At 46.4% G+C, this 27,096-nt stretch overlaps 1 protein-coding gene across 2 annotated transcripts in view; it reads right to left on the bottom strand.

Annotated features, from left to right (window-relative positions):
* Positions 1-4,203: 4,203 nt before the first annotated feature.
* LOC147100312 (glucose-6-phosphate exchanger SLC37A4-like) overlaps positions 4,204-27,096 on the bottom strand; it is a 33,300-nt gene continuing 10,407 nt past the window's right edge. Inside the window, exons 4-11 of one of the 2 annotated variants that reach the window (XM_085967872.1) lie at positions 26,228-26,460; positions 20,646-20,892; positions 14,168-14,326; positions 12,666-12,751; positions 8,715-8,828; positions 7,592-7,657; positions 5,985-6,123; positions 4,204-4,787 (exon numbers count right to left, since the gene is read on the bottom strand). In XM_085967872.1, the coding sequence (XP_085823998.1) occupies positions 4,621-4,787; positions 5,985-6,123; positions 7,592-7,657; positions 8,715-8,828; positions 12,666-12,751; positions 14,168-14,326; positions 20,646-20,892; positions 26,228-26,460 (1,211 nt within the window). In that variant the 3' untranslated portion in view covers positions 4,204-4,620. The remainder of the gene's footprint in view (positions 4,788-5,984; positions 6,124-7,591; positions 7,658-8,714; positions 8,829-12,665; positions 12,752-14,167; positions 14,327-20,645; positions 20,893-26,227; positions 26,461-27,096) is intronic. The other variant, XM_085967873.1, reaches the window with a different exon arrangement.

The following is a 27,096-nucleotide window of genomic DNA, read 5'->3' as shown; positions in this document are numbered from 1 at the left end:
GCAGTCTTTGCCGTGTGTAGTCGGAACGTAGGCCTCTCACCAAGGCGTCGCGGACATTGTCTTCCATGTTCGCAGTAGCCGTCACCGCTTTAAAGTCACAGTTCCTGACGAGTTGTCTCAGCGCTCGTGAAAATTCAGCTATCGATTCTCCTGGCTGTTGCTGGCGAGATCTTAAGAGATGCCTAGTGTACATGTAGTTTACCGGGCTCCGGTACTGCTGTTTCAGTAGGTTGATGGCGTCGTCGTACGTAGTCATGTCCTGGATGAGTGTATATACTCTCGGGCTCGCTTGGGCTTTCAGGACTCTTAGTTTGGATCTCTGAGGGACGACGGCTTCCTCCAGGTACGATTCGAAGCAGTCCAGCCAGTGTTTGAAGTCGTTGGCTGAGTTTGGTGCCTGTGGGTTTAGATCCAGGTATGGTGGTTTCAAGGCTTGCAGCCAAGCCGGCTGGTGTGGCCCGTTGTCTGGAGGCTGCTGTTGCTGTGCTGCTGGGTGAGCTCCTTGCTGTTGCTGTTCATTATCAGACATCTTTAAAATTTAGTCAATAAAATTGATATGCCTATCAATTAGTCCAATAAAAGGCGACGAGTTAAGAACGTAACTGAAGGTTTTTATTGGCTAAATAACAGAGCCCACCCTCGTGGGTGATCCGATCCAACAGGGAGGAATACTAGCCAGTCAGCTACCTTTATACCTGGGCAGGTAATGGGCGGAGTCGGAGGTGGTCAGCCCAGGTATAACAGTGCGACAAGAGGCGACCTCGTGTAGTGATGTGACAGTGAGAACAGTGAGAACAATATACAGTGATAACTATAACAGTGGTTTACCACAAAAATCTTCCCGCAAATAGTAGAGAACCAAAGGTCTAGCGAGAATGAGGAACTGAAAGAAATTATTAGTAAAAAAATACTGGAGGAATTAATGGGACTGAAAGCCGATAAATGCTCTGGACCTGATGGCCTACATCCTAGGGTTTTGAAAGAGATAGTGAATGCATTGGTTGTCATTTTCCAAAATTCCATAGATTCTAGAACAGTTCCCGCAGATTGGAAGGTAGCAAATGTAACCCCACTATTTGAGAAAGGAGGGAGAGAGAAAATGGGGAACGACAGACCAGTTAGCCTGACATCAGTAGTAGGGAAAATCCTCGAATCTTAAGGACGTGCTAACAGGGCACTTAGAAAATAATCATAGGATTGGGCAAAGTCAACAAAGATTTATGAAAGTGTTTGATGAATCTATTGAAGGATGGTGGCCCTGACACTTCTCGCAAGGCTTTGCTGAACAGATTACTGCATTTCCACCAGCACATTCTCTCCCACCGCTCAGTCAGCAAACCAGTCAAATAACGAGCTGCTTTGGTTACGTGTTAAAATATATTTATTGGTTACTATTCACATTAAAAAGCTTTTAAAAGGCAGTTTTTGAACGTGCTCCATCTCCTAGTACACTCACTACAGTGAAAGGACTTGGGATACAGTGTAAGTAATTGCACCTATTGTGCGAGAGCAGCTCTTCTATTAATCCTTAATACACTGGCTCCTTCCCTTTCCTGATATTGTTTAATACACTAAACTAGCACTATTAAGAACTTTAACAGTCACATTTTCGTTAATTAAAACATTGATTCCTTTGCTAATCGAGCATAACTTAAGAGATAAACACAATGAGGCCAGCATTAGTGTATAATTTGTATCAACTACATTAAAGTGAAAATTTAAATTACGACGAGTACAAGCTGCTCTATCCAGTCATTGCTACAACATTGTAACTCAACAGTATGACACGTTCTTCCCCCTGCCCCCCTATCTAAATAGTGTTTGAAAAGATAGGTTCAACTGTACCAAGACTGGCTTGAGAGGCTCTCTGTACAGTGACCAGTTGGCATTCACACCCTCTGGGACCCCAACACTCCCATTCTGTGGCACGTTTAGTATTGAGGCCAGAGTCCCTCCCCATTAGCCCCTCTATCTGGTCTGTTAGCACGGGTGTGGTGGGCTACAGTGAGGAAAGCATTGGAAGACGAATCGCTGTGCGCTGCTCTTCACGACCTGATGCACGGCACAAGCGTATCACTGCTAGCAGCTCAGGGACAGCACATCTGGTCCTTCTCCTGTACAGAATATGTTGTGGCAATAGGGACCATGTAAAAAGGAAATTAAAGGTTTGTTAAATATGGGGCACAATGAACTAACCGCAAACATTACACTGTCAATGGAGCTTCAGTTGTTCCAGCTGCCTCTAACCAATGCAGACTGACTACCTGGCTCTGAATAACTACTTCCTGCTGCTGAAATTCCAGTTGTATACATGATTACAATTAGTGTTCGAGCTCTTCCTGTGCCAGTCAGGTGGTTCTTGGACCACATTCATTTCATTAGCCTGTTAATGTGACAATTCTGAGCCAAGCATATTATTCCAATGCACTGTTCTCATCCTACGTCAGTTCTAATCCAAGTATAATCACAATGTAAACATATTCTCTTATGGAAAGTAACTTTCCAGGATTCACCTGTGTTATTGATGTCATCTCTTGGTGCAAGACCCAAAATTGAAGCTGTGAAATAAACAATGTTTTTAGTTCTTTGTAAAGCTAGTCGAGCGGTAGGAGACGACTGGTGAGAAGTTCACTTCTACAACTGGATGGGGAAGAGAGTCGTTAAAATCTGGCTGGTCGCAAACTGGGCGTAAACAGAATGGAACTGTGAATGAAACGGAAAACTCACCAATAGGGAGCTGCTGTGGTATCACATGGATAAAAGCTCACCAGCTGACCTCAAATACATTCTGTTCAACGCACTACTGCGAGTCACTATGCTATCCCATTAGAGGGGGTCACTGATATTACACGGGATGGAGACACCAGAAACAGTAATAAAAGATACAGCATGCACTTAGCCAGCCCCTATAGCACAAACAACCCTGGGATATCACTGCTGAAGATTACATCAGGTGATCCACACAAGTGCAATACAAGGTTTGTAACACCATTTTCACTGGCCATATTAATTAGATGGGCGATAAGATGTGAGCCATCAAAAAAGGGTCATACTTGAAAGACTTGTATTTATATAGCGCCTTTCACAACCACTGGACGTCCCAAAGCGCATTACAGCCAATGAAGTACTTTTTTGAAGTGTAGTCACTGTTCTAATGTAGGAAATGCGGCAGCCAATTTGCACACAGCAAGCTCCCACAAACAGCAATGTGATAATGACCAGATTTTCTGTTTTAGTGATGTTGATTGAGGGATAAATATTAACCAGGACACCAGGGATAACTCCCTTGCTCTTCTTCGAAATAATGCCATGGGATCTTTTACATTCACCTGAGAGAGCAGACAAGGCCTCGGTTTAACATTTCATCCGAAAGACGGCACCTCCAACAGTGCAGCACTCCCTCAGCACCGCACTGGGAGTGTCAGTCTAGGTTTTTGTGCTCAAGTCCCTGGAGTGGGACTTGAACCCACAACCTTCTGACTCAGAGGCGAGAGCGCTACCCACTGGGCCACAGCTGACACCATCAATAAGAGTTTACTATCTATTGCCTTTGGGATTAATTAGAAGCACTTAATTATACTGATCAAAGACTGAGTAGATGTGTAACACATCACTACAAGATTACATAGTTCTATTGCTGATCTTTTACCCTTGCAGGATATGATTGTCATGAATCTCATCATTCATGAAGAAATGACTCATGAAATAACACTGGGCGGCCAGCTGGTGGCGCCGTCCAAGGAGTATAAATACTCGGGCGTTGGGCCCAGCTTGCCCAGGATGTTTTTGTAACCAGGAACGAGTGATGTAACTAGAATCTCATGGTTGTGAAACAGTTGATTAAAGCCTTGTTTTATACTCAACCAAGTATTTCAAAAAGTATTTCACTGGCTGTAAAGCGCTGTGGGACGTGCTGAGACGCTATTTAAATGCAAGTTTTTCTTTAATGTGATCAACAAGCTGCAAGTCTGTTGGGTTTTCCAGGATAGGAAGATCAAATTATTGGAGACTACAATTAGAAGTTTATCAGAGGATACATTTTAAAACACAAAGGTGATGTGATCCTACGGAGATCCAGCTATTGCATTCCCGCTCCCCCCACGCTGCTGTTTGCTTCTCTCCCACCGGCCGTGCGCCCTGGCTAGGTTGACGTTTTGGTGTTGTGCAGCTGGACTAGATTACTTTACACACAAGAGGGGCTGGTAAAGAGAAATTAACGCTTTATTCACAGACAATTTGCAGCATTATGTAATTCCGATAAAATGCAGGCCAGCCACCATGACCAACCAAACCCACAGTGAACTGCAAGAACTGGCATCCCTTTGCGGTAAAAAGAATGAAATGCTACAGGCCAGATTTAACCCACTGCATAACAGCTGAATACACTTTGAAGTCTTGGTAAAAATGAGTAAACAGCTGAAATTTACAGTGTAAATAGGGCCGCGATCTACATGTTTGCAACGCTGATTGTAGATGGGATTTGGAAAAGGGGAATTTAGTGACGGGATTTGCTGAACACGGACTCACAGTAATGGTGTGATCAGAACTGCACTCACTCGTGGGCCTTTACCAACGTGATCAAAGCAGCAGGCTCGCTACCGGATGAGTGTTCCTGAATTTTCAGTCTTCCTTCTTGGGGAGGCGGCCCATCTTGGTCCGGATATTCCTCAGCAAGAAAAAGGCCACGGTGGTGCCAGCACAGGTGACCTGTGCTATCCAGAACGCCGTGTCCCAGCTGTAATTCTTGGCAATCGTGCTGAACGGGAGGCCGGCCAGGAAACCGCCCACTGCAGGACACAAGGCAGAATTGGATCATCAACAATGCGGGAGGCACAAGGAAAAGCTTTGAGCTATGAACACAAGCTTTCCATTCCCATGAAATTGGAATTAATCGGATTAATTTTTATCCACCGCCCACCTGTATGCTAATCGAGGATGTTAATGATGCAGGGTGGAACTTTTATTTTTGGTACCCTGTGTCAATACGAGGTCATGCCAGGTCAAATATAACACAGCCAGAGCTGTGGCAAAACTTCCTCTACTCTGCCCCAATAGCGTTCCTTAACTGCCGCCTCACAAGCAACCTGCAACCCACAGTGAGATTCATTGTTCATTTACGTCAGCTATCTGTACAGCCAGTCTGAGATTGTTCATTTAGCAACAAATTGTTGGCCATTGTGTTTTTTCTGGACCCCTGCCCAGTAGCAACTGGGTTAAGACTACCCAAAATTACAGCCAGCGGAGGGAGAGGAGACAGTCATTCCATTAGTCAAAGCTGGAATGCCCAAGTCCCTGTGGTTGTACAATTGTGGGCCCGGAGTGAATGACTTCAATTTTTCCCACCCTCTCTGAGAAATTACTTGGTCTTCACTTGCATCTCCCAGCAGCAGGGCAGCTGAGAGCAGGAGATCACTGCACTTACGGTCCTGCCTGGATTCCCTGGAAGCCTGGGTGTTTGTAAGGATGAGCCCTGGAGTTAGTTGCTCTGTTCTTCACGGGTGTTACAGAATTCTATAAAACAGTTTTAAGTTTGGACTTATTCCTGCTCCTAATTCAATAAATTAGCAGCCACCCTCCCAGGCCATGTGCATGGAAATAGAAAACAAAATCAGAGAACTGGCTGGAGTGGAGAAGACGAGTGAGATTTAACTACACTGCGCCCAGCGGGAAGTGTTGGCATTAAAGGGATGAACTTATGCAGGGATTCTCCTGCTCATCCACCATTTTTCCCAGCGTTTCCATGACTCTTCTGCTAAGGGTCGGGCGGACGGGCTGGAGAATCCCTATGGAAATACGCCCCTCGAGTCCATAAAATGAACAAAAGTGTTCCATTCCCCAGCAGGAAAGGTAATATTAAAGCCTAAATTCTGCAACAGAAAATCTGTATTTGGGCAGCTATGGGCTATGGCAGTACTGACGGTGTACAAAGTACAAAGGTTGAAGCTGGCCATTACTATTTAGCTGCAGTTCTGTTCCTGACTCACCGTTTGCCATCAGAGCAACAATGGCATGAGCTGTCCCAGACAGGTTAGAAGGTGCACACTCATTGGCTATCACTCCAAACAGTGCAATTGGCCCATAGGAACAGAAGCCAAATATGGCTCCCAAGGACAGAATCCATAGCTAGGAGAAAAGAGAAAGGGTTAAAAAAAAAAGGTGACATAGTATAAAGATTGTTACAGCCCGCATAGATTTTTTAACTCATTCTCAGAATATGGGCATCCAGCAATTGTTCCCCATCCCTAGTTGCCCTTGAGAAGGTGGTGGGCCACTTTCTTCTTGAACCGCTGCAGTCCATGTGGTGACGGTACTCCTAATGCTGTTAGGTTAAGAGTTCCTCAATTTTGACCCAGCAACGATGAAGGAATGGCGATACATGTCCAAGTTGGGATGGTGTGTATCTTGGAGGTGGTGTTCCCATGCGCCTGCTGCCCTTGTCTTCCTAGGTGGTGGAGGTCACGGGTTCGGGAGTAAACAGGTTACTGCTAAACAACTATTTTCTGCTACCACAGACATTTAGTCTGACTGAATGGTGATACTATGGCAGTATTATTGTTGCAAAATGGTCAGGAAGTACCAGAAATGCAAATAAATTACTGAAATAAACCTAGCTCTCACTGTAGGGACAGGATATCATTCATTTTAATGGGGCTTTGTGGCGACACGCCACCACTGGACACAATCCGCTCACGGCGGTACGGACAGTTTAAGCAGACGCCCCCAACCGGGGGCCCTTTCCCCCAGCAACTTGTTTCCCACAGGGACAGGCTGCCGGGAGCACTTCCTGTCTGGGGAGTATTTAAGTCAGGCGCGGGCTCTTCCAGTTCCTGTTTTGCCATGAGGCTGAAATAAAAAGCTGTTCTGTTTACTAGCTCTGGCCTCGACTCCCACGTTTGCCGCGGTATCTCAACAGCTTAAGCAAATCGGGGAAGTTGCGCCTGCTGCCCTTGTCCTTCTAGGTGGTAGAGGTCGCGGGTTTGGGAGGTGCTGCCGAAGAAGCCTTGGCGAGTTGCTGCAGTGCATCTTGTAAATGGTACACACTGCAGACACGGTACGCTGGTGGTGGAGGGAGTGAATGTTTAAGGTGGTGGATGGGGTGCCAGTGAAGCAGGCTGCTTTGTCCTGGATGGTGTCGAGCTTCTTGAGTGTTGTTGGAACTGCAACCAGGCAAGCAGAGAGTATTCCATCACACTCCTGACTTGTGCCTTGTAGATGATAGAAAGGCTTTGGCGAGTCAGGAGGTGCGTCGCTCGCTTGGGTCTTCTGTATTTATTTTTTAATTTCCTCATGTTTGCAAGTTGCATCAACTCTTGAAAGAAATTCTATATGTTTCTAATCCTTAGCATTTTACAACAAGTTTACAGAAATGTACAGAACCACAAATCACTGCAGTGGACATGCAATCATTCATTGTAAGCTTTGAATAAAAAGGTAGGAAAATATAATCAGCATTTTGGGAAAAGTTGGTGCAAACAGGTTTCTGCAGATATTAAAAGAGGAATGTTACAAGGGTTTAGAAATGGAAGCACAGAGAAAAGGCAGGGAGAGCAAGCGATCGCAAGAAAGAAGGGAGAGCGAGAGAGAGAGAGACCTCATCTTCAGTTAAGTTGGTGATTTGAGTCAGAGGCAAGAAGATTAATGTCCAGAGCTCAGTCTCCTGAGGAAAGAAAGAGGGAGAACATCAAAGACAGGCAATGAAGAGAACAGCAAGACAACTTTTCACAAGACATTCTGTGCTAATGTGATTTAGTTATACAGGAAACTTTCGATTAACCGGCCCCTAAATAACTGGAACGCTCTATCCACCGGCAAAATTCAGGAGTCGGTTCCGGTAACTTTTATTACTTTTTTTACTCCATTTGTTGCTGTGCAAGGGTGTGGCTGAAGCTGTTGCTAAGCTACAGAGACGCTTGCAACTTGTGCCGATTGTTTTGAAGCTGCAACAGGGTTTGTTGCTTTATACGGAGCTCTGAGCTCCGTATATTTTACTATAGCATTCGGTTATCCGGAATTGTTGATGAACCGGCACCACGTCGGTCCCGTCCGTGCCGGATACCAGAAAGTTTCCTGTACATGATTCACATTCCCTACAATTTTCTTCACTGGGTAGTTTAGTTCCCACAGGTGCAAGTCGCCCTCTGGTACCACACCCATCTGATGTACGAGTCTGGATGGCGAATACTGGCAAGTGACTGAACCATTGAGCCTGGATAGTGACTACATATATATATATACACACACACACGCGCAAAGTCACTAGATGCCAATCACAAGAAGGAACACTGACTGCTTCCTCTCCTCTCAAAGCCTACAATCTAAATACTGAAAACATGCAGAATCAGAATCTACAGAACTTTGAGACAAATTCACGAGGTTCAAGAGTTCGAATCCGAGGGCTGCCCATCAGTAGCCCAGAATTCCTTGCCCCTGCTGGGTGGGTTCAATCAGCAGAAGAACTAAACGGAACTACATGCATGCACGCAAGAAGCACTGACTGGTCAGGCCGAGGAGATGGAATCGTTTAACAGGCCCATCAGGATCACGGTGTGATGGTGATGCCAGTCATGAAGACTCCAGTCAGACCATCCCACACCGTGGTGCAACAGAGGGTCTGAGAAACCCCAGACATCTACAACACCGGGGTCAAACCATTATTTAATTTATATTTCAGCAGAAATGGGAACATGAATAAAAGGCTACTTTAATATAGTTACCTTGGCAGACTCTGTAGTTACTGTGACTCTAAAGAGGTACATGGACATAGCCATTCCTGCCATCATGGAGAGCAAAAGCCCGTGTCGAGGGTTCCCATGACTTCGAAGACCATTCTGGAAGAGATCCACAGAAGGTACAAGTTTCCCTTTTAATAATGTATTTTGCTTGCTCATGAAAGTGAGGGATGACACCCTTTTAAAAACACAAAAAATTGATTTAATAAAACTGCCCGACATGGAACATTTAATCACTTTTGGTTCCATAGCAGCAGCAAACACTCTTGGGTGAAGCACTGTAAGGGACAAAAGAGTAAAGCTCACCCTACGACAAGAATGGTTCCAGGGATGAGGGACTTCAGTTACGTGGATAGACTGGAGAAGCTGGGGTTGTTCTCCTTAGAGCAGGGAAGGTTGAGAGGAGATTTGATAGAGGTGTTCAAAATCATGAGGGGTCTGGACAGAGTAGATAGAGGGAAACTGTTCCCATTGGCGGAAGGGTCGAGAATCAGAGGACACAGATTTAAGGTGATTGGCAAAAGAACCAAACGCGACATGAGGAAAAACTTTTTTAAGCAGCGAGTGATTATGATCTGGAATGCACTGCCTGAAAGGGTGGTGGAGGCAGATTCAATCGTGGCTTTCAAAAGGGAATTAGATAAGTACCTGAAGGAAAACAATGTGCAGGGTTATGGGGAAAGGGCGGGGGAGTGGGACTAGCTGAAGTGCTCTTGCAGAGACCTGGCACGGGCTCGATGGGCCCCTACTGTACTGTAACCATTCTATGATTCTACGACATCACAACAATGCACCTTTAACCTAATCCACTACACCAGTTTCCATACCAGCCGCCCTGAAGGCCCTTCTGCAGGAGGCTGACAATTTAGTACTGCTGTGTCCTGGGTTTAGGGTAGCCGTGTGTGAAGGACCTATGCCAATCACGACTGGGCATCATTTATAGAATCAGAGAAATTTATGGCACAGAAGGAGGCCATTCAGCCCATTGTGTCTGTGCCGGCTGAAAAAGAGCTCTCCAGCCTAATCCCACTTTCCAGCTCTTGGTCCGTAGCCCTGTAGGTTACAGCAGTTCAGGTGCATATCCAAGTACAGGAAACTTTGTGCTATCCGGAGGTGAGCTATCCGGCAATCTGGAGCCACCGGCAAAAATCAGCAGCCGTTTTTTATTCTTTTTGTTTGTTTTTTTTGCTTTGTTTGAACAGTCAAGCTGTGCAAGGTCTGTAGCTATAGCAACAGCTTCAGCTACAGAGCTTTAGGGCCACACCCGAGTGTTTAGAAGCTGTTGCTAAGCAACAGTGTTTGTTGTCAAATACGGAGATAAGAATCTCCGTATCTCTCAACATTAACTCTGGAGAGTACGGCAGTTTTGAGGCAACGGCAGCAGCTTGGTCCCGTGGGTGCCGGATAGCACAAAGTTTCCTGTACTTTTTAAATGCGATGAGGGTTTCTGCCTCTCCCACCCTTTCTGGCAGTGAGTTCCAGACCCCCACCACCCTCTGGGTGAAAATATTTCGCCTCAACTCCCCTCTAATCGTTCTACCAATTACTTTAAATCTATGCCCCCTAGTTATTGACCTCTCTGCTAAGGGAAATAGATCCTTCCTATCCACTCTATCTAGGCACCTCATAATTTTATAGCCCTCAATTAAGCCTACCTTCAGCCTCCTCTGTTCCAAGGAAAACAACCCCAAGCCTATCCAATCTTTCCTCATAGCTAAAATTCTCCAGTCCTGGCAACATCTTCGTAAATCTCATCTGCACCCTCTCTAGTGCAATCACATCTTTCCTGTAATGTGGTGACCAGAACTGTACACAGTTCCTTACAGAGAGAGAGTACATTTTCATCTCAGTATTCTGGGCTCAATCGGAACCCAAGTCTCAGGTCTGCCACCCAGTCCCGAAGGTGCCAACATTTTAAACATGACATGTCGATGTGAAATGCACAGTACAAACCAATGCACAACATCACAACAGGGAAAGGTGTTTAAGGGGATTTAAGTTGTGAAATTTTACAGAAACTAAAATGAAAGAATGCATGATTTTATTTTTAAAAAGGGCAGATGAGACTGGATTTTGTTTTTGATGGTTTCTGTTACCACGTCCCAAGTCATTCTTTCATTTTCTCTCTGCTCTTTGAAGTGGTGGCTTACCCTTGTTCACCAGTGCAGTTTAATGGGCAGAAAGTCCAACCAAACTATTGTCAGGAATTTGTATTAATAGAAATTCTACAGCTCCCCTCTCCCTAAAAGCGCTGTTCCCACCCCACAGGATAAGCGCTACCATTCAGTACCCAGTTTAGGAGAATGAGAGGGGGTCTCATTGAAACGTATAAAATTCTGACAGGGCTAGACAGACCTGATGCAGGGAGGATGTTTCCCCTGGCTGGGGGGGGGGTCTAGAACGAGGGGTCACAGTCTCAGGATACGGGGTAGGACATTTAAGACTGAGATGAGGAGAAATTTCTTCACTCAGAGGGTGGTGAACCTGTGGAATTCTCTACCACAAAAGGCTGTGGAGGCCAAGTCACTGAATATATTTAAGAAGGAGATAGATAGATTTCTAGACACAAAAGGCATCAAGGGGTATGGGGAGAGACCGGGAATATGGTATTGAGATAGAGGATCAGCCATGATCAGATTGAATGGTGGAGCAGGCTCGAAGGGCCGAATGGCCTACTCCTGCTCCTATTTTTTTCCCTCTATGCTCTAAATAGATGCCTCTCCCAGCAAACGTTCCCTGTGAGCGGCGCTTTGTTCTGCGCGGCCTGTTTCTTTTAATGCGCGGTCCCTTTAAATTTCTGTGCACGTGCGGTTATTTACAATATAAAAGGTGGCGAGCGCCTAGCGCGGGACCTTTTAGATTACTGGGCGGCCCCAGCTCCCAGCCCAAGGACCATCATCAGACTATGTGCTGTTCATAGTGTATACACAACTGGCAATGGGGGGAAATGCTGGGGAATGACTCCACCATCTAAAACTGTCTACAAAGATATCATGAGGCGGCTCCTATTGAGCACACTGACTCACCCCAGCTAGCTGTGTTCCCCCAGCAGTAACTCACTACTGCTAGCTCAGGGGCAGATTCTTCAACCACCATTACCAGGACAAAAACCTTGAATGTGTTAATACTATCACTCATTTTATACCACTCCAGAGACCGGAACACAAAAATCTAGACTGACACTCCAGTGCAGTACTGAGGGAACAGTCTGCTCTCTCAGGTGGATGTAAAAGATCACTTGGCACTATTTCGAAGAAGGGCAGGGGAGTTCTCCCCCCCCCCCCCCCCGGTGTTCTGGCCAATATTTATCCCTCAATCAACATCACTAAAACAGATTATAGCAAGCTCTCACAAATGTGATAATGACCAGATAATCTGTTTTAGTGATGGTGGTTGAGGGATAAATATTGACCAGGACACCGGGGATAACTCCCCCTGCTCTTCTTCGAAATAGTGCCATGGGATCTTTTACGTCCACCTGAGAGAGAGAGAGAGAGAGCAGACGGGGCCTCAGTTTAACGTCTCATCTGAAAGACGGCACCTCCGACAGTGCAGCACTCCCTCAGCACTGCAGTGGAATGTCAGCCTAGCTTTATGTGCTCAAGTCCCTGGAGTGGGGACTTGAACCCACAACCTTCTGACTCAGAGGCGAGCGGTGCTGCCCACTGAACCACTGCTGACACACTTCCAAAAAGTACTTCGTTGGCTGTAATCATGAAAGGTGATCGTGAAAGGCGCTGTAGAAATGTGAGTCTGTTTTTCTTGCTTTCTTTAAATCTAGTGGGAATAGCCAGCAAAACAATGAAAAGTGCAATAGCAAAGGATCATTCGTAAATACAGTACGACACAGTTCCAGGTATTATTGAACAGCACAGACCTCGAATACAGTCTAATTACCAGCCCGAAGCAGTGCAAGGCGGGCCTGTAAACACATACCCGAGCAACGGCTCTGTCCGACAGGAATCCGGCAGCAATACTACCCAGCAGACCACCAACCTCCAGCGCGCTCATGAACGAGCTACCTGCGAGCATCGACAGAAGGAAAAACAAGACGTTAAAAAGTAGGATTTTGCAGCCGAGCTGCACGAGAATCAGGAAGGCCCAGGGTTGGATCCTTGGTTTGCACGGAGTGAGCCGATCTCGCCGAGAGGGGACAGCAACTGGCCTCAGGATTAGGGAAAGGGTCAAAACACAAATCAGCTGCGATTCCAGCTGACCTTTGCTCTCTCTAGCCCCGGGCACCAAAGAACCAAACCTGGGGCCGTCTGGTCTATGCGGCTCAGAGTTACACCAGATAACTGGATCATTACAAGAGTTCCAACACACCAAATTTGACCAAGAATTAAAAATAACTAATTCTAGAATAACAATGGCAGTGAGGGTTTATGTAATCTTTACAACTGCTTTGTGTGCTGGCCTGTATCGGTCACAAGCGACGACAACCTGCATTTACATAGAAACATAGAAGATAGGAGCAGGAGTAGGCCATTCGGCCCCTTGAGCCCGCTCCACCATTTAATGAGATCATGGCTGATCATCCAAATTCAGTACCCTGTCCCTGCTTTCTCCCCATATCCCTTTAGCCTTAAGAAATATATCTAACTCCTTCTTGAATATATATAATGAATTGGCCTCAACGGCCTTCTGTGGTAGAGAATTCCACAGGTTCACCACTCTCTGGGTGAAGAAATTCCTCCTCATCTCTGTCCTAAATAGCTTACCCCTTATCCTTAGACTGTGACCCCTGGTTCTGGACTCCCCCGCCATCGGGAACATTCTTCCTGCATCTAGTCCTGTTAGAATTTTATAAGTTTCAAATAAGTTACATACCGCCTTTCACGTCGTCAAACGTCACAAGCACCCTCAGTTCAGTGAGGAGAAGATTGTGGGTTCAAACTCTGGATCAGGAGCGGAAGCTCATAAATCGGAGGCGCCACTCCAGTGCAGTATTAAGCTGCACTGTTGAAAGTACCACACCAGTCCACATCTGCGGTTTGGGCGGTTGGGGGGGGGGGGGGGGGGGCATTAAAAGATTCCACGGCACTATTTGAACAGCAGGATTTCTCCCGGTGCCCTGACCAATATTCCATCCTCAAACAGCACCAGCAAAACAAGAGATTAGTCATTCATCTCACTGCGGTTTGCGGGATCTTGCTATGTGCAAATCAGCTACTACACTTACCTACATACTAACAGTCACTACACTTCAAATTAATTCATCGTTTGCAAGTGCTTTGAGAAATTTCTGTGAGGCACAATAAGGTGCTATATAAATGCTTTTGGCATCTTGGAAAGTTGTCAAAAAGACTTTTCCTACGAGTAGTCTCTGCATTGAACACCGCAACTAGGAAAGCAAAATTCAGCAAGGCTTGTACTGTTTTCGCACGATTTACATTCTGTTTCTTTCAGGGTATTTGCCCAGTTGATTACCCGCTTACCGAGAAGCGCAGATTGTCCCTTCTCCTGAATGAGGAAGAGCTGCCCCCAGTCAGTGCAACAGGTCTTCACGCCAAACACCACCAGGTATCCAATGTTCAGGACCCACAGATACGGGGTCAGGAGCAGTTCTTTCACCGTGCTCTCATCTCCAACAGATCCTGTGTCAAAGGGCGGGGGTATTGATTATAGACAGTCAAAAAGAAAATATTAATTGGCTGACTGCGCCAAGACACCAACAAGTAATGCAAGCTTAGGTCTGCTTTGGATACATTGCAACTGACAGCACCTATATATTATTGCACTTCCTGCCCACAAACCTTACTTTTTTGGTCATGCTTCTGCATCAACATTTACCATTGTAAATTGCGACATCAACATATCACATTCAGTTTTGCTACATCGACTGTGATGTAGGTCTCTCGCCACTGGATGCCTCGTGGAACAACTTTAGAAAGTCTCCTTCCCAACTCCATTGCCACCTTGTTAATATACAAAAATATACATTTAACAGCTGACGGTTCAAAAACCCACAGGAATTTGCTCGTATGAATTTACCGGGGTTCTCAAAGACGAGTGGTGTTAGCGTTGAGAAGTGGAACACTTGCGCGGTGGGCACCCGGCATCAGGGCCAAGATATCCCAGGTCTATCGCACAGGGCAAATGTGGAGTAAAACTCTCTTTCCATGTCCCAAATATGCTTAACCGCCAACCTCAAAAGACACCACTGCATTTTCATTTCCCATACCAGAGATCACAGAGTCCTCTATGGAGGAGATTTATTGCCAATTATTGCCCTCCGGTGAGCTGCTTTGTTGTGTTTCTACACCCATTAAGACTCGTCCCGCCAGCAGAAAGAGAAGAATTTCAGTCTGTGCTGGAACCAAAGATGAAATGGCATTGTGTTAACCTAATGCCCTACCCAGTTCCTTGATTAAACAAAATCAACATTAATAAATAATCAAAAACTTAGTGACTATCCCATGACTGATGCAACCATAAAGCCCAAAAGGCCTCTTTATATCACTTGACATCCATGTCCTCTTCAGCTCTTGCCTTGCTTTTTGCTCGCAGTGACCCCACAATAAGAACACATCATTTCAATCATTTAAACGATGGGAGTTGTAAAGAAGAACTTGGCTTCCTCAAGAGCGGAGGTAAAACCCAAAATAGATGCCACTACCTGTCGGTCAGGCAGCATCTGTGGAGAGAGAAATAGAGTTAACGCATCAACCCGAAACGCTAACTCTGTTTCTCTCTCCCCCACAGGTGCTGCCTGACCTGCCGAGTGTTCCCAGCATTTTCTGTTTTTATTTCAGATTTCCAGCATCCGCAGCATTTTGCTTTTGCCACTATCTCTCAGCTATTACTTAGAGAAAAAAAGTCTGCAATTTGCTCCCCTCCCCCATGTGTTGGCCAAGCTGGGCGACAGTTCAATAGATGCTGGGCGCCCCCGTGCCTCACCCAATAACCAGTCTTCATTCAGGAGCCGAGAAAGTGAATGTCAGTAGGTTATCCATTCACGTCAGAGTGACGCTCGGTCTTATCACAACACACCTTCCAGCAACTTTACCTGGATAACAATCAGAAGCAGCAGCTCCGACTGATAATCTTTTCCTCTCCCCCAACCCCTGGAGTGCTGAGGCCAACTGTCGTCCCACTGGCTGAGTTAAGCTAGCAGCACAGAGCAGAACCTGCCCCCTTCCTGATCTGTGTGGTTCAGTAATGAACCCCTTTAACTGATCTTTACAGGTAGTTTTCTTTTCGGAGTTTGATATTGGGCAGTGAATTTACTAACTAAGCCGTCAGGGAGCTCCAGACCATCACATGTAAAAGGGATACATTTTAAATTGAATACACGGTAACTGGGAAAGAACATCCGATTGCAGTCAGACTTCAGCACAATCGTCAGTGACCCAGCTTTCAGCCATGAACTGTTGGCTTCTATCCTGTCCCACACAGTGTTCTGGAACAGCTCATGATCGCTCAGGCATCAACCTCTGCATCCTGTCACTTGGCCACTGGCTGCTGGCTCGTGCCCCATCCCAGACCATTTCCTTGCTCACCACCTCCTCCTTCCAGCTGCTTGTCTGTGTCTTCACTACCTGAAGCCAGCAGTTTATATATATTTTTTAAATCTATCCAGCTCCCCAACGGGTAAATGCACTGCCCAATCCAGTACTCAGCTAGTACAGACCAGAAGGCCCTAGGATTGATCCCCCCTGTCTGTGTGCAGTCAGTTGCCTCGGCTCACTCATGATAAAGGACCACTCGGGCGACATACTGCAGGTTCTGCCAGCGCTCACCCAGCAAGAGTCAGGAAAGGAGGAGAGAAAATTGGGGGAGGTGATGGTGGGGGGGCGGGGCGGGGAAGAATGGACTCCACGGTTTACAATGCTCCTTTCCCTCAGGTGGACAGGTGGAAGGTTCGGACAGTGCAAGGTGTGGCCTTCTCCGTGGTGGCTGCTAACACCACTTCCATCATGAAGAGTGCCAAACAAGATTTCAGTTTCCAATCCTTGCCCATATCCTCAATTTAATGTGAAAACGGTCACTCGTCAACTGACATACTTTAACATTAGAAACATAGAAGATAGGAGCAGGAGTAGGCCATTCGGCCTCTCGAGCCTGCTCCGCCATTCAATGCAATCATGGCTGATCATCCAAATTCAGTACCCTGTCCCTGCTTTCTCCCCATATCCCTTGATCCCCTTAGCCTTAAGAAATATATCCAACTCCTTCTTGAATATATTTAATGAATTGGCCTCAACTGCCTTCTGTGTAGAGAATTCTACAGGTTCACCACTCTCTGGGTGAAGAAATTCCTCTTCATCTCTGTCCTAAATGGCTTACCCCTTATCCTTAGACTGTGACCCCTTGTTCTGGACTCCCCTGCCATCGGGAACATCCTTCCTGCATCTAGTCTATCTAGTCCTGTTAGAATTTTATAAGTTTCAATGAGATCCCCTCTCATTCTTCTAAACTCCAGCGAGTATAAGCCCAATCAACCCAATCTCTCCTCATACGTCATTCCTGCCATCCCAGGTATCAGTCTGGTGAATCTTCACTGCACTCCCTCCATGGCAAGAACATTCTTCCTCAGATAAGGCGACCAAAACTGCACACAATACACAAGGTGTGGTCTCACCAAGGCCCTGTACAACTGCAGCAAGACATCCTTGTTCTGCTCAATATCATTGTTAAGCTCAATGACAACAATCGGTTTCTGTAGGCCAGTGTCTGAAGCCCATGTCTATACAAGTCCCATGAAAAGATGCCCGACAGCTTTCAGTATAATTCCATGCTCAGATGTACATGAACACGATGTACTGGGCCAGAGTGCACCCAAAGCCTGGGAAGGTGACTCACACAAATGCCCGGAAAAAAACAAGATGTTTTTTAACTAGAATTTCAGAGAGAAATATACTTGCCAACAAGACATTATTGCAGGTTTCTGAGGGAGCAAGGTGTTTGTGGTATTGATGGGCTCTTTGCTTGGCGATCGGTTTGGATTCCTTTCCATCTAAGTAATATAGAATGTCCCCCCTCCCCCTCATTAAAAATGATCTTGTGCCACAAGACAGCAGCACCACGAGAGATGTTTTTGCTAGACATTTTTTGAGGCAAATATTTGGATTCCTCAGTAGTCTTACTGTAATAAGAAAAAGATACTCTGATGTACAAAATATGTTATCCAATCTTTTCCCATGCTTGAGATGGACTTATTTTAAAATGGAAAACCAGACTGACCTCTTGCAAATGTAACAGTTGGAGTGCCACATTTGGTCTCATCATCCCTGGGCTGGGGGCAGGGCAGAGTGAAGAAAGTTAGCCAGGATTTTGATTCTGACCACTATCCAGTGACTCCTTGCAGTGGGGAAAGAGTTAAACTGACATCGCTGGCAGTTTCACTGAATGGTGTAATAAAGACAATAATCTAATAAGTCTTTGCAGTAGTAAGCTTTTTCTAAATTGCTGAACTGGCGGTTGAGATAACCTAAGCAGTAGTGTTAGAACTGCATACTATGTCACTGAGAGACAATTGCAAATAGTCGGATGTGGAACCATAAGAGGCCTAGAGGATGTAAGTTCTGTTCTGGCAGGAAAGTAAAACAATGAGTTGGAAGTAAAGAGGCCTAGAGTGGCAGGAAAGGAGGACAATGAGTCAGAAGTACAATGTTGATGAGACCCCATCTGGCATAAACAAAGGTCATAGGTGCAACAACAGCTTGTGGGATAATGGACATACACTTTTCCGATAATAAAGGTGGTACTTTAATGTAATGCGGCATAGGCAACCAATCAGTGACGATGCATGCGGGCCAAGGTCCAATCAGGTGGCAGGAATGAATTTTGAATGAGCTGGACATGTGTATTGTAATGTATAAAAATGTAGTGTTTGCTGTACCAATTTGGAAAAATCTGGCTAAGACAGAGCAGGCTGTCTCCCCACCGGTGCAATAAAGACAACTTGACTATCGATCTAAAACCTTGTGTCGAGTGTTGGTTTAAAATACTCCACAACACTCCTGTTGGATGAAGTCAGGAAGCACTTCTTCGCACAGGAAGGGACAGAGCGTACAAACAAAAGAGTGCACGAACAAATAGGGTCCGGGTAAGAAAAAATGGTAAGACAAATAGGGCCATAGTACAAAAAAATGTTAAGATGTCTAAAAATGTTAAAAAGACAAATCTAAAGGCACTGTATCTGCATGCACGAAGCATTCGTAATAAGGTAGATGAATTAACAGTGCAAGTAGATGAAAACGGATACAATATAATTGCGATTACGGAGACATGGCTGCAGGGTGACCAAGAGGGTAGTGGAAAATGCTATTGAGGCTGGGAGTCAATTGAAAATTTCAAAACGGAGACTGATAGATTCTTGTTAGGTGAGGGTATCAAGGGATATGGAACCAAGGTGGGTAACTGGAGTTAAGATACAGATCAGCCGTGATCTAAATGAATGACAGAACAGGCTCGAGGGGCTGAATGGCCTGCTCCTGTTCCGAAAATGTACATGTATGGAAATTAGCTGAGGGCAGCATTGGTATCGCTGGGATGCCCCCTTAAGTAAAACAGTCAACCGATACTGAGTTTACGTTCATAGGTGAACAAGGACCTCTTGGACAAGATGCTGTAGGGCTGTTGATGACCCTACAGCCCATGGAGCTGTACTCCAGCGAGAGACAATGGGCTGGATTTTCATTGAGGAGGCAGGTAGGAGGTGGGACTACAACTTTCGGGGTTGTAGTCCCGCCTCCATCGAATTGTGGCCAACCCATGTGATTTTCACTTGATTGACCTTGTTGAGCCCGCCCAGCGGGCTCAACAGGCCAATTAAGGGCCACCCAGCAACAGGTGACGTCACAGACCTTTTGACAGATGAAATATCAGCGTTTCACAGCTTTTTGAAGCGATCAAACACTGACAATCTGTACTCCAGGTTAATTCCTTCCTCTCAGGATGATTTAGAGATCTCCCCCGGAACAGAAAGCTGAACGCTGCAATTTTTGACAGCTCGCGGCCATTCTGCTTTCTGTGCCGGTGAGATGAGGGACTCCCGAGACACGAAGGAAGGAAGGCTGTAAAGGTAAGTACATGTAAGTAAAACTTCTTTAAACACTTTACACACACCAAACACGCTTACCTCTGCACTCATGCACCCATCACTCACCTGAACATCGGACATCTCGACCCCTCCAAGCCCTTCATCCCGACGGCCCGCCTCGCTAACTTGGCGTGGTTTGTAGCCGTCGGGAATCCCACACTTCAACATTAAAAATAGGGATTAGGTTAAAAACTGCCTGTTAACTACCTGTTAACCGGCAGTTAATTGGCACTAATCTCCTTCCCGCCTCAGGGAGGCGGGTGATGTGCCTCAATGAATCCGAGACTCGGCGTTAACGGAGCAAAGCAAGGCTTTTATTAACTAAGAAAGTAATACACAGTGGAGAAGTGTCTCCCATCCAAAGATCTGCTGCACTGTCTGTGAGACAGTGCAGCCTGCTTAAGTAGTGGCCAGGTATGGGCGGAGCCCTACACACAATACAGTACCGGAGGGGAAATGAAACTGAAACAAAACTAAACAGAGAATACAGTGCCTGATGAACGGCATATTTCATCACAGCGGGTCCCAGTGCGGGTCAGGTACCCGCCTCCTTTGAAACTGGCATGGAGGCGGGATGGGGGTGGGACCCCCCCCCCGATTTGGGGATTTTAACCCCCCACACACCTCCAATCCCGCCTCCACGGCCCAATGAAAATCCTGCCCAATATCTTCGATAGGGAGGGGTGAAAATTGGGGGGAGGGGAAAATAATAAATAAAAAAAGATATCCCGTTTGATTTAATGGGTCAGTAAGAGAGAGAAAATAAGAGGAGGAAGTAAAAAGTTGCAGGGAAAGAGGAAAGGCCTAGAAGTGGAGGATAAACTGGCCCGACGATATAATGATTGACCAGGGCTGCACAAACACTGTACCTTTCTTGCTTCCTTTCTTCGGGCCTGGCTCGATGTTGGGTAGTCCTACGTCCGTAGGCTCATTGATTATAAAGAGCAGACATAGGAATGCCATCCCAATAGAGATGGAACCAGAGAGGGAGAGGGTTACTCGCCAGCTGTAGCTCAGGGCCATCGTTGTGGCGATGAGTGGGCCCAGGCTGCCCGCCAAATTCATACTGGTCGACAAAACAGCCCACCACGTTCCAAACTGCGATGGTTCAAACCACTGCGGGGAAAACACAAGCCAAGTGAAGAATGCGTACATTATACACAGGGTTTGAACTGAACTCGAGGCTTTTTAATCCCGTTTTGGTCTGATTTGAGGTTTCAATTTATTTCCTTCCTTCCCGCTCCAAGGCTTCTGCCAGTCTGTTCCAACGATGAGCAAATTAGACTGGACTCGATTGTTTATCAGATAGCCAATTCAAGATGAACTAGACAAATAAGAACAAAATTAGCCCCCTTCAAAATCATACTGCAATCACATCTTTCCTGTACAGTTCTGGTCACCACATTACAGGAAGGATGTGATCGCACTAGAGAGGGTACTGGGGAGGTTTACGAGGATGTTGCCAGGACTGGAGAATTTTAGCTATGAGGAAAGATTGGATAGACTGGGGTTGTTTTCTTTGGAACAGAGGCGGCTGAGGGGAGCCTTAATTGAGGTGTATAAAATTATGAGGGACCGAGATAAGAGTGGATAGGAAGGACTTATTTCCCTTAGCAGAGAGGTCAATAACCAAGGGCATAGATTTAAAGTAATTGGTGGAAGGATTAGAGGGGAGTTGAGGTGAACTTTTTTCACCCAGAGGGTGGTGGGGGTCTGGAACTCACTGCCTGAAAGGGTGGTAGAGGCAGAAACCCTCATCACATTTAAAAAGTACTTGGATACGCACCTGAAATGCCGTAACCTACAGGGCTACGGACCAAGAGCTGGAAAGTGAGATTAGGCTGGATGGCTCTTTTTCAGCCGGCACGGACACAATGGGCCGAATGGCCTCCTGCTGTGCCGTAATTTCTATGATTCTATGAAAATCGACATAATGAGGACAAATGTGAGGGAACCATTAAGACTTACCCTGATGCAAGACTCTACGTTTAACTTATTTATACCATTTAATGCTTCTTATACCTCAGTGGAGTTCCCCGTAACCATCTTCTCATTGACTGTAGAGTTTAGACCTCTATAAGCTTTTCTTCTGGCGCCTTGGGGCGTTTTACTATGTTCAAGGCGCTATATAAATGCAAGCTGCTGTTGTTGCCAATCCCTTTCACACATGATTGATCTTCACTGCATCCCCTTCAACGTATGCGCATGGGTTTTGAAGTATGGTGCTCAAAACTGTATCCAATACTCCAAAGCTTCTCTGGCCAATGCAGCTGCCCCTAGAAATCGACTAATGAACTCTGTATAAGGAGAACTTAAGAACATAAGAAATAGGAGCAGTAGGCCATTCAGCCCCTCGAGCCTGCTCCGCCATTCAATAAGATCATGGCTGATCCGATCTTGGCCTCAACTCTGTTTCCTGCCTGCTCCCCATAACCCATGACTCCCCTGTAGCTCAAATATCTGTCTATCTCCGCCTTGAATATATTCACTGACTCCGCCTCCATAGCGCTCCAAAGATTCACGACCCCCTGAGAGAAATTCCTCCTCATCTCCATCTTAAAAAGGAGCAAAATGTAGTTCCATAAAAATTGTTCATGAAGGGCATTCTATCATCTGATGAGTGATTATAGGCCATGGTATTTACTTCTTTGGCCCGAACCATCGATAAATACTGGTACTGTCTGAGCAGACCTCATTCTTCAGGATAGCTTTTGAGATATGCATCTGCAGTTGGCTTTTCAGCAGCCCCAAACTTCCACAATGGCCGACACATACGGAGACCAAACACATTGCTCTCTAGGTATCCGGTTCAATAGGGTTCCATGAGGCATATGTTGAATTACCCACTGATTAGACCAGAGAGGTTGCCCTAATTTAGTGAATTGGCATCGAGCACCCTCTATTTTTCTTGCTGGGAAATGCCTCACTGTATCAGACTGGCCCAGTGAACACACCAAATGGGGAATCCCTTACATAGACCCGCACACTACCAGTCAATGGAACTCTGCTCGAAAAGCCTCCCGATAAAACGTTTAATTCTGGGGTAGCAACTTTTTTAATGATTTAAAAAAAAAATGTAAATGGCATTAATCCAGGAGTGAGAATTTTATATAAATGCAGCAATTCATACAGGAGAGACAGATCAAGAAACAAGATACATAACAAAACCCACAAGTCTATTGGCAAGCGATGCCCAGTCAAAGGGTGCCATGCCTTTGGTTGGACTTTGTGGAGTTTGGCTTCAGGGTGCTGGCTTGTGTCACTGGGATGGTGACAACTGCCACCAATTCAATCAACTGCTAAACAAACCAGAGCGATGCAATATGCAGCTCACACTGTACGGAGTAAAATAATATCCCCTCAATGGCCACAGAATGTGCAACTCACAGCCTGCCTCTAAAAATACCTCAGCAGCAAATGTCATGAACTGAACTTTAGCCTGAACTTTAGAGTCAGCCAGAGGGGCCAAAATTAAATCGGGATTCTCGACTTGGATTTTAGATAATACTGGTACTATACCCAGTCACTGCTCCATAGGATTTGGAAATTAAGAATAATGCAATCTACACATGTGGCTTTATAAAAAGGAAGTACATGGTTAGAATTAGGAAAAAAGCAGGTTGTGTTTGCTGGGCTGCAAGTTTCAAACTCCTACATTGAAAGAAACTGGCCACAGTCCACACAGTTTCTGTCAGCTCGATGTTTCGATGCTGTGAGAATTGCAATATTTAGGTCAGCAACTCTGGGCTAAGGAGCAGGGAACAGTCAGGGTTCCTGTTCCTGTTCACTATATTGGGCCCCCTACTGGAAACTAGTAAAGAAAGACTTGCATTTATATAGCGCCTTTCACGACTACCAGGCGTCTCAAAGCGCTTTACAGCAAGGTCCCACAAACAGCAATGTGCTAATGACCAGATAATCTGTTTTTGTTACGTTGGTTGAGGGATAAATATTGGCCCCAGGACACCGGGGATAACGCCCCTGCTCGTCTTCAAAATAGTGCCATGGCATCTTTTACGTCCACCTGAGAGAGCAGACAGGGCCTCGGTTTAACGTCTCATCTGAAAGACGGCACCTCCGACAGTGCAGCACTCCCTCAGCACTGCACTGGGAGTGTCGGCCTAGCTTTGTGTGTTCAAGTCCCTGGAGCGGGACTTGAACCCACAACCTTCTGACTCAGAGGCGAGGGGTGCTGCCCACTGGGCCACAGCTGACGGATAAACAGCAAGCAGGCGGGAGTGTTATCCAAGGCCCGAGATGGTGTTTCAGGCTGCAACTCACTCCAGCTCAATTATTAGTTTCTAGTATGCCACAAGTGGGCTTTGCAGTGATTTGCAGGGTCTGACGTGGAACTAAACTCTACAAACGGTCATCTCTCTATCACAGCCAGTCTGCTGGAAACGGACTACAGACCCTGGGAATTTCAGCAGCACCTGAACAGAGGTCACATTATCTCCCCTGACCCCCATCCCAGGGACTGAGGAATGATTATTTTTCTACTCATCTTCATGGCCCCTGCCAAGCACATCTGTAATCAAGCCAGTTCTCCCTGTTGCTAAATACAGGAAACTTTGTGTTATCCGGAGGCTAAATGTCCGGCAAGCTCGAGCCACCGGCAAAAATCAGGAGCCGTTTTGTTAGGTTTTTTTTCTTCTCGTGGCTTTTTTTTTTCCAACAGTCAGACTCTGGAAAGTCTCTCTGAAGCTGTTGCTAAGCGACAGAAACGCTTCCAAGGTACGGCCGACTGTTTAGAAGCTGTTGCTAAGCAACAGTGTTTGTTGCCAGATCCGTATGCTTCAACATTAACGCTGGTTTGTCCGGCAGTTTTGAGGGAACGGCAACAGCTCAGTCCCGTCGGTGCCGGATAGCACAAAGTTTTCTGTCGTCACGTTTATGTTGCACAGTCACTACAATGTTACACCTCGAGTCTCTTCGCCGGGAGCAAACGGAAGCCAAGCGCAAACAGCGGAAGGAGCGCACGTCAACCCAAGCACCCCACCCACCCGCCCCTTCAACCACCGTCTATCCCACCTGTGACAGAGACTGCAGGTCCCGCATTGGACTCATCAGTCACCTGAGAACTCATTTTTAATGTGGAAGCAAGTCATCCTCGGTTCCGAGGGACTGCCTAAGAAGAAGATATTCAGATCTGTCGTCATTCTGGTTGGGGCCCTTTCTGGCATCAGGCCACGCAGGCTAGATATGGTGGAAGTGCATTACTGGCTACACAGGTGGGATTAAAACTTAAACCACTACAGCCAGAGTCAGGGGGAATCTGCAAACAACCAAGCTGAACAGCTGCCACAGGAGACGCTTGTGTTGGCTTCACCATCTTGGCTCTAGACTTTCACAAGCCTCATCCTTCCCGGTCAGAAACACTCACAAACCCTTTTCTGTTGTTTATCTTAGTGTTGCCTCAGGTACTGCTCTTGCCGTCAGAGGTGATAAGGTAATAAGGCCTCCCCTAAACGATGCCGCCCAGCATTCTGCAACTTTGGGCTGACAAACGACCCATTCCCTGCCCTCGACTGATGTCATTTGCCAGCTGCTCGCTGGCTTCAGTTGCTCAGCGTGCGCGAGTTGTCAAATCTGAAACGTCCTCTATTCCTTTCTTTCTAGTGGTTGGGGGGGGGGGGGGCACAGGGGAAGAGGAAAAGAGAAACAGCGGGTTGGGGGGGGGGGGGGGCCTCAACTTTACCTTCCCATGGGAGTTTGTTCAGGTGGTATAGAAGACATGATGGACCGAATGGCCTCCTTCTGTGCCGTAGATTTCTATGACTCTAAGAGAGGTCAGGAATTAGCCACATGGCATTTCCCTGGCCCAGACCTGGCTCCTGGCACTCTAGTATGGCATGGCTTCAGATCAGCCACTGATTGGGTCATTACAACTTTCTTTGAAGAAAATTGGGCAATCCTATTTGGTGTAAAGTTATCCTACTTGAGGAGTCACAACTCTGTCTATACTTTAAACACAGAATGGAAACGACAGACCCGGCCCTTCCAAGTGCCCAGGGACCTTTTTGGCTTTTAGAATTCCTATTTTTGGCTCCCATATAGATCAGAAGATCTCAATTTTGATTCCCAGTCTGTGCTCAGCCAGGGCTAGTGGCAGGAGTGCTACAATTAGTCTCAATTGCCTTCAGCTAAAAAGGATTTTTTTTTTTTTTTTTTTAAATCAGTCCGGGTTCCTGCTCCTGATTATGGCACCTGGTGGAAAGTGCACATGTGTGTGGACAATAAATGAGGACATCAGGCTTAGCTGTGATACTCCATGGTTAAATACTCTGCCAATTTTTTTTGGAATGTAAGGTCACACGTGGACGAGGTATTGGAAGATGGTCAGCCCCCTGTGGAGCTGCACCCCAGTATGAGTTAGTGCCCCCAGACAAACACAAAACACATTTCCCACTCAAATGTAGTTAACCATGATGCTCGAATGGCGATTTCGTACCTTGCGCAGTATTTTGCCACAGGGGGGCCACCCAAAGCCTTGGGCCAATCCGTTAAAGAACCAGAGCACAGCAAAAGCAGTGACGGTGGAGCTCCATGAGAAGAACACATTTATCATCCCGACCAGGAATAGGCCAGAGCAGAAGAGCATGCGAGCACTGATCTGATCAGACAGCACTCCGCTGATGAACTTACTAATAGCATAGGCCAGCGACTGGCTACTGGTTATCAGACCTGCAGGAATAAAACAAATCCAGATTAGATTGCAACCTTTACCGCGCTTCTCATTAATGTACAATTCCCTAATCTCACTGAACGTTTCCTAAAGCCCAAAGTTGTTCCTACGTTCTATGCTGAGACTATCGTGCTGTCTCTGGGCTGAACAAACAGCATCTTCAGATTCCTTGTTCTATTTTAAACGTTTAAACATAATTTTAGGGCCGGAATATCTCCAAGTTATCTTTCTTTCCATTTATCACCCCTTGAATTATCCCCACCTCAAACAGTGTTCAGTCGGTATTCGACGTCACTCTATAACCATCAACCAGGAGGTCAGGATCAGATCTCTCTCTGCTCTCCCCCCACCGCCTCTCACCCACCTACCCCCGCTACCCTACACCCTCCCCAACCACCTCCTCCCCCCACCACCCTACCCTACCCAACCACCACCCTACCCTACCCTTCCCCAACCCCCCCGCCACCCTACCCTATCCCCCCAACCACCTCCTCCCTCCACCACCTACCTTACCCCCCAACAACCACCTCCCCCCACCGCCCTACCCTACCCAACCACCTCCTCCCCCCACCACCCTACCCTACCCCCCAACCACCTCCTCCCCCCACCACCCTACCCCTACCTCCTCACCACCA

The sequence above is a fragment of the Somniosus microcephalus genome, chromosome 26 (genome assembly GCF_052327205.1).
Source record: "Somniosus microcephalus isolate GS21.2 chromosome 26, FLI_Smic_1.0, whole genome shotgun sequence".
Classification (NCBI taxonomy): Eukaryota; Metazoa; Chordata; class Chondrichthyes; order Squaliformes; family Somniosidae; genus Somniosus; species Somniosus microcephalus.
The sequence above is the reverse complement of the archived record's forward strand: the minus strand, read 5'-3'. Positions and strand labels throughout refer to the sequence as shown.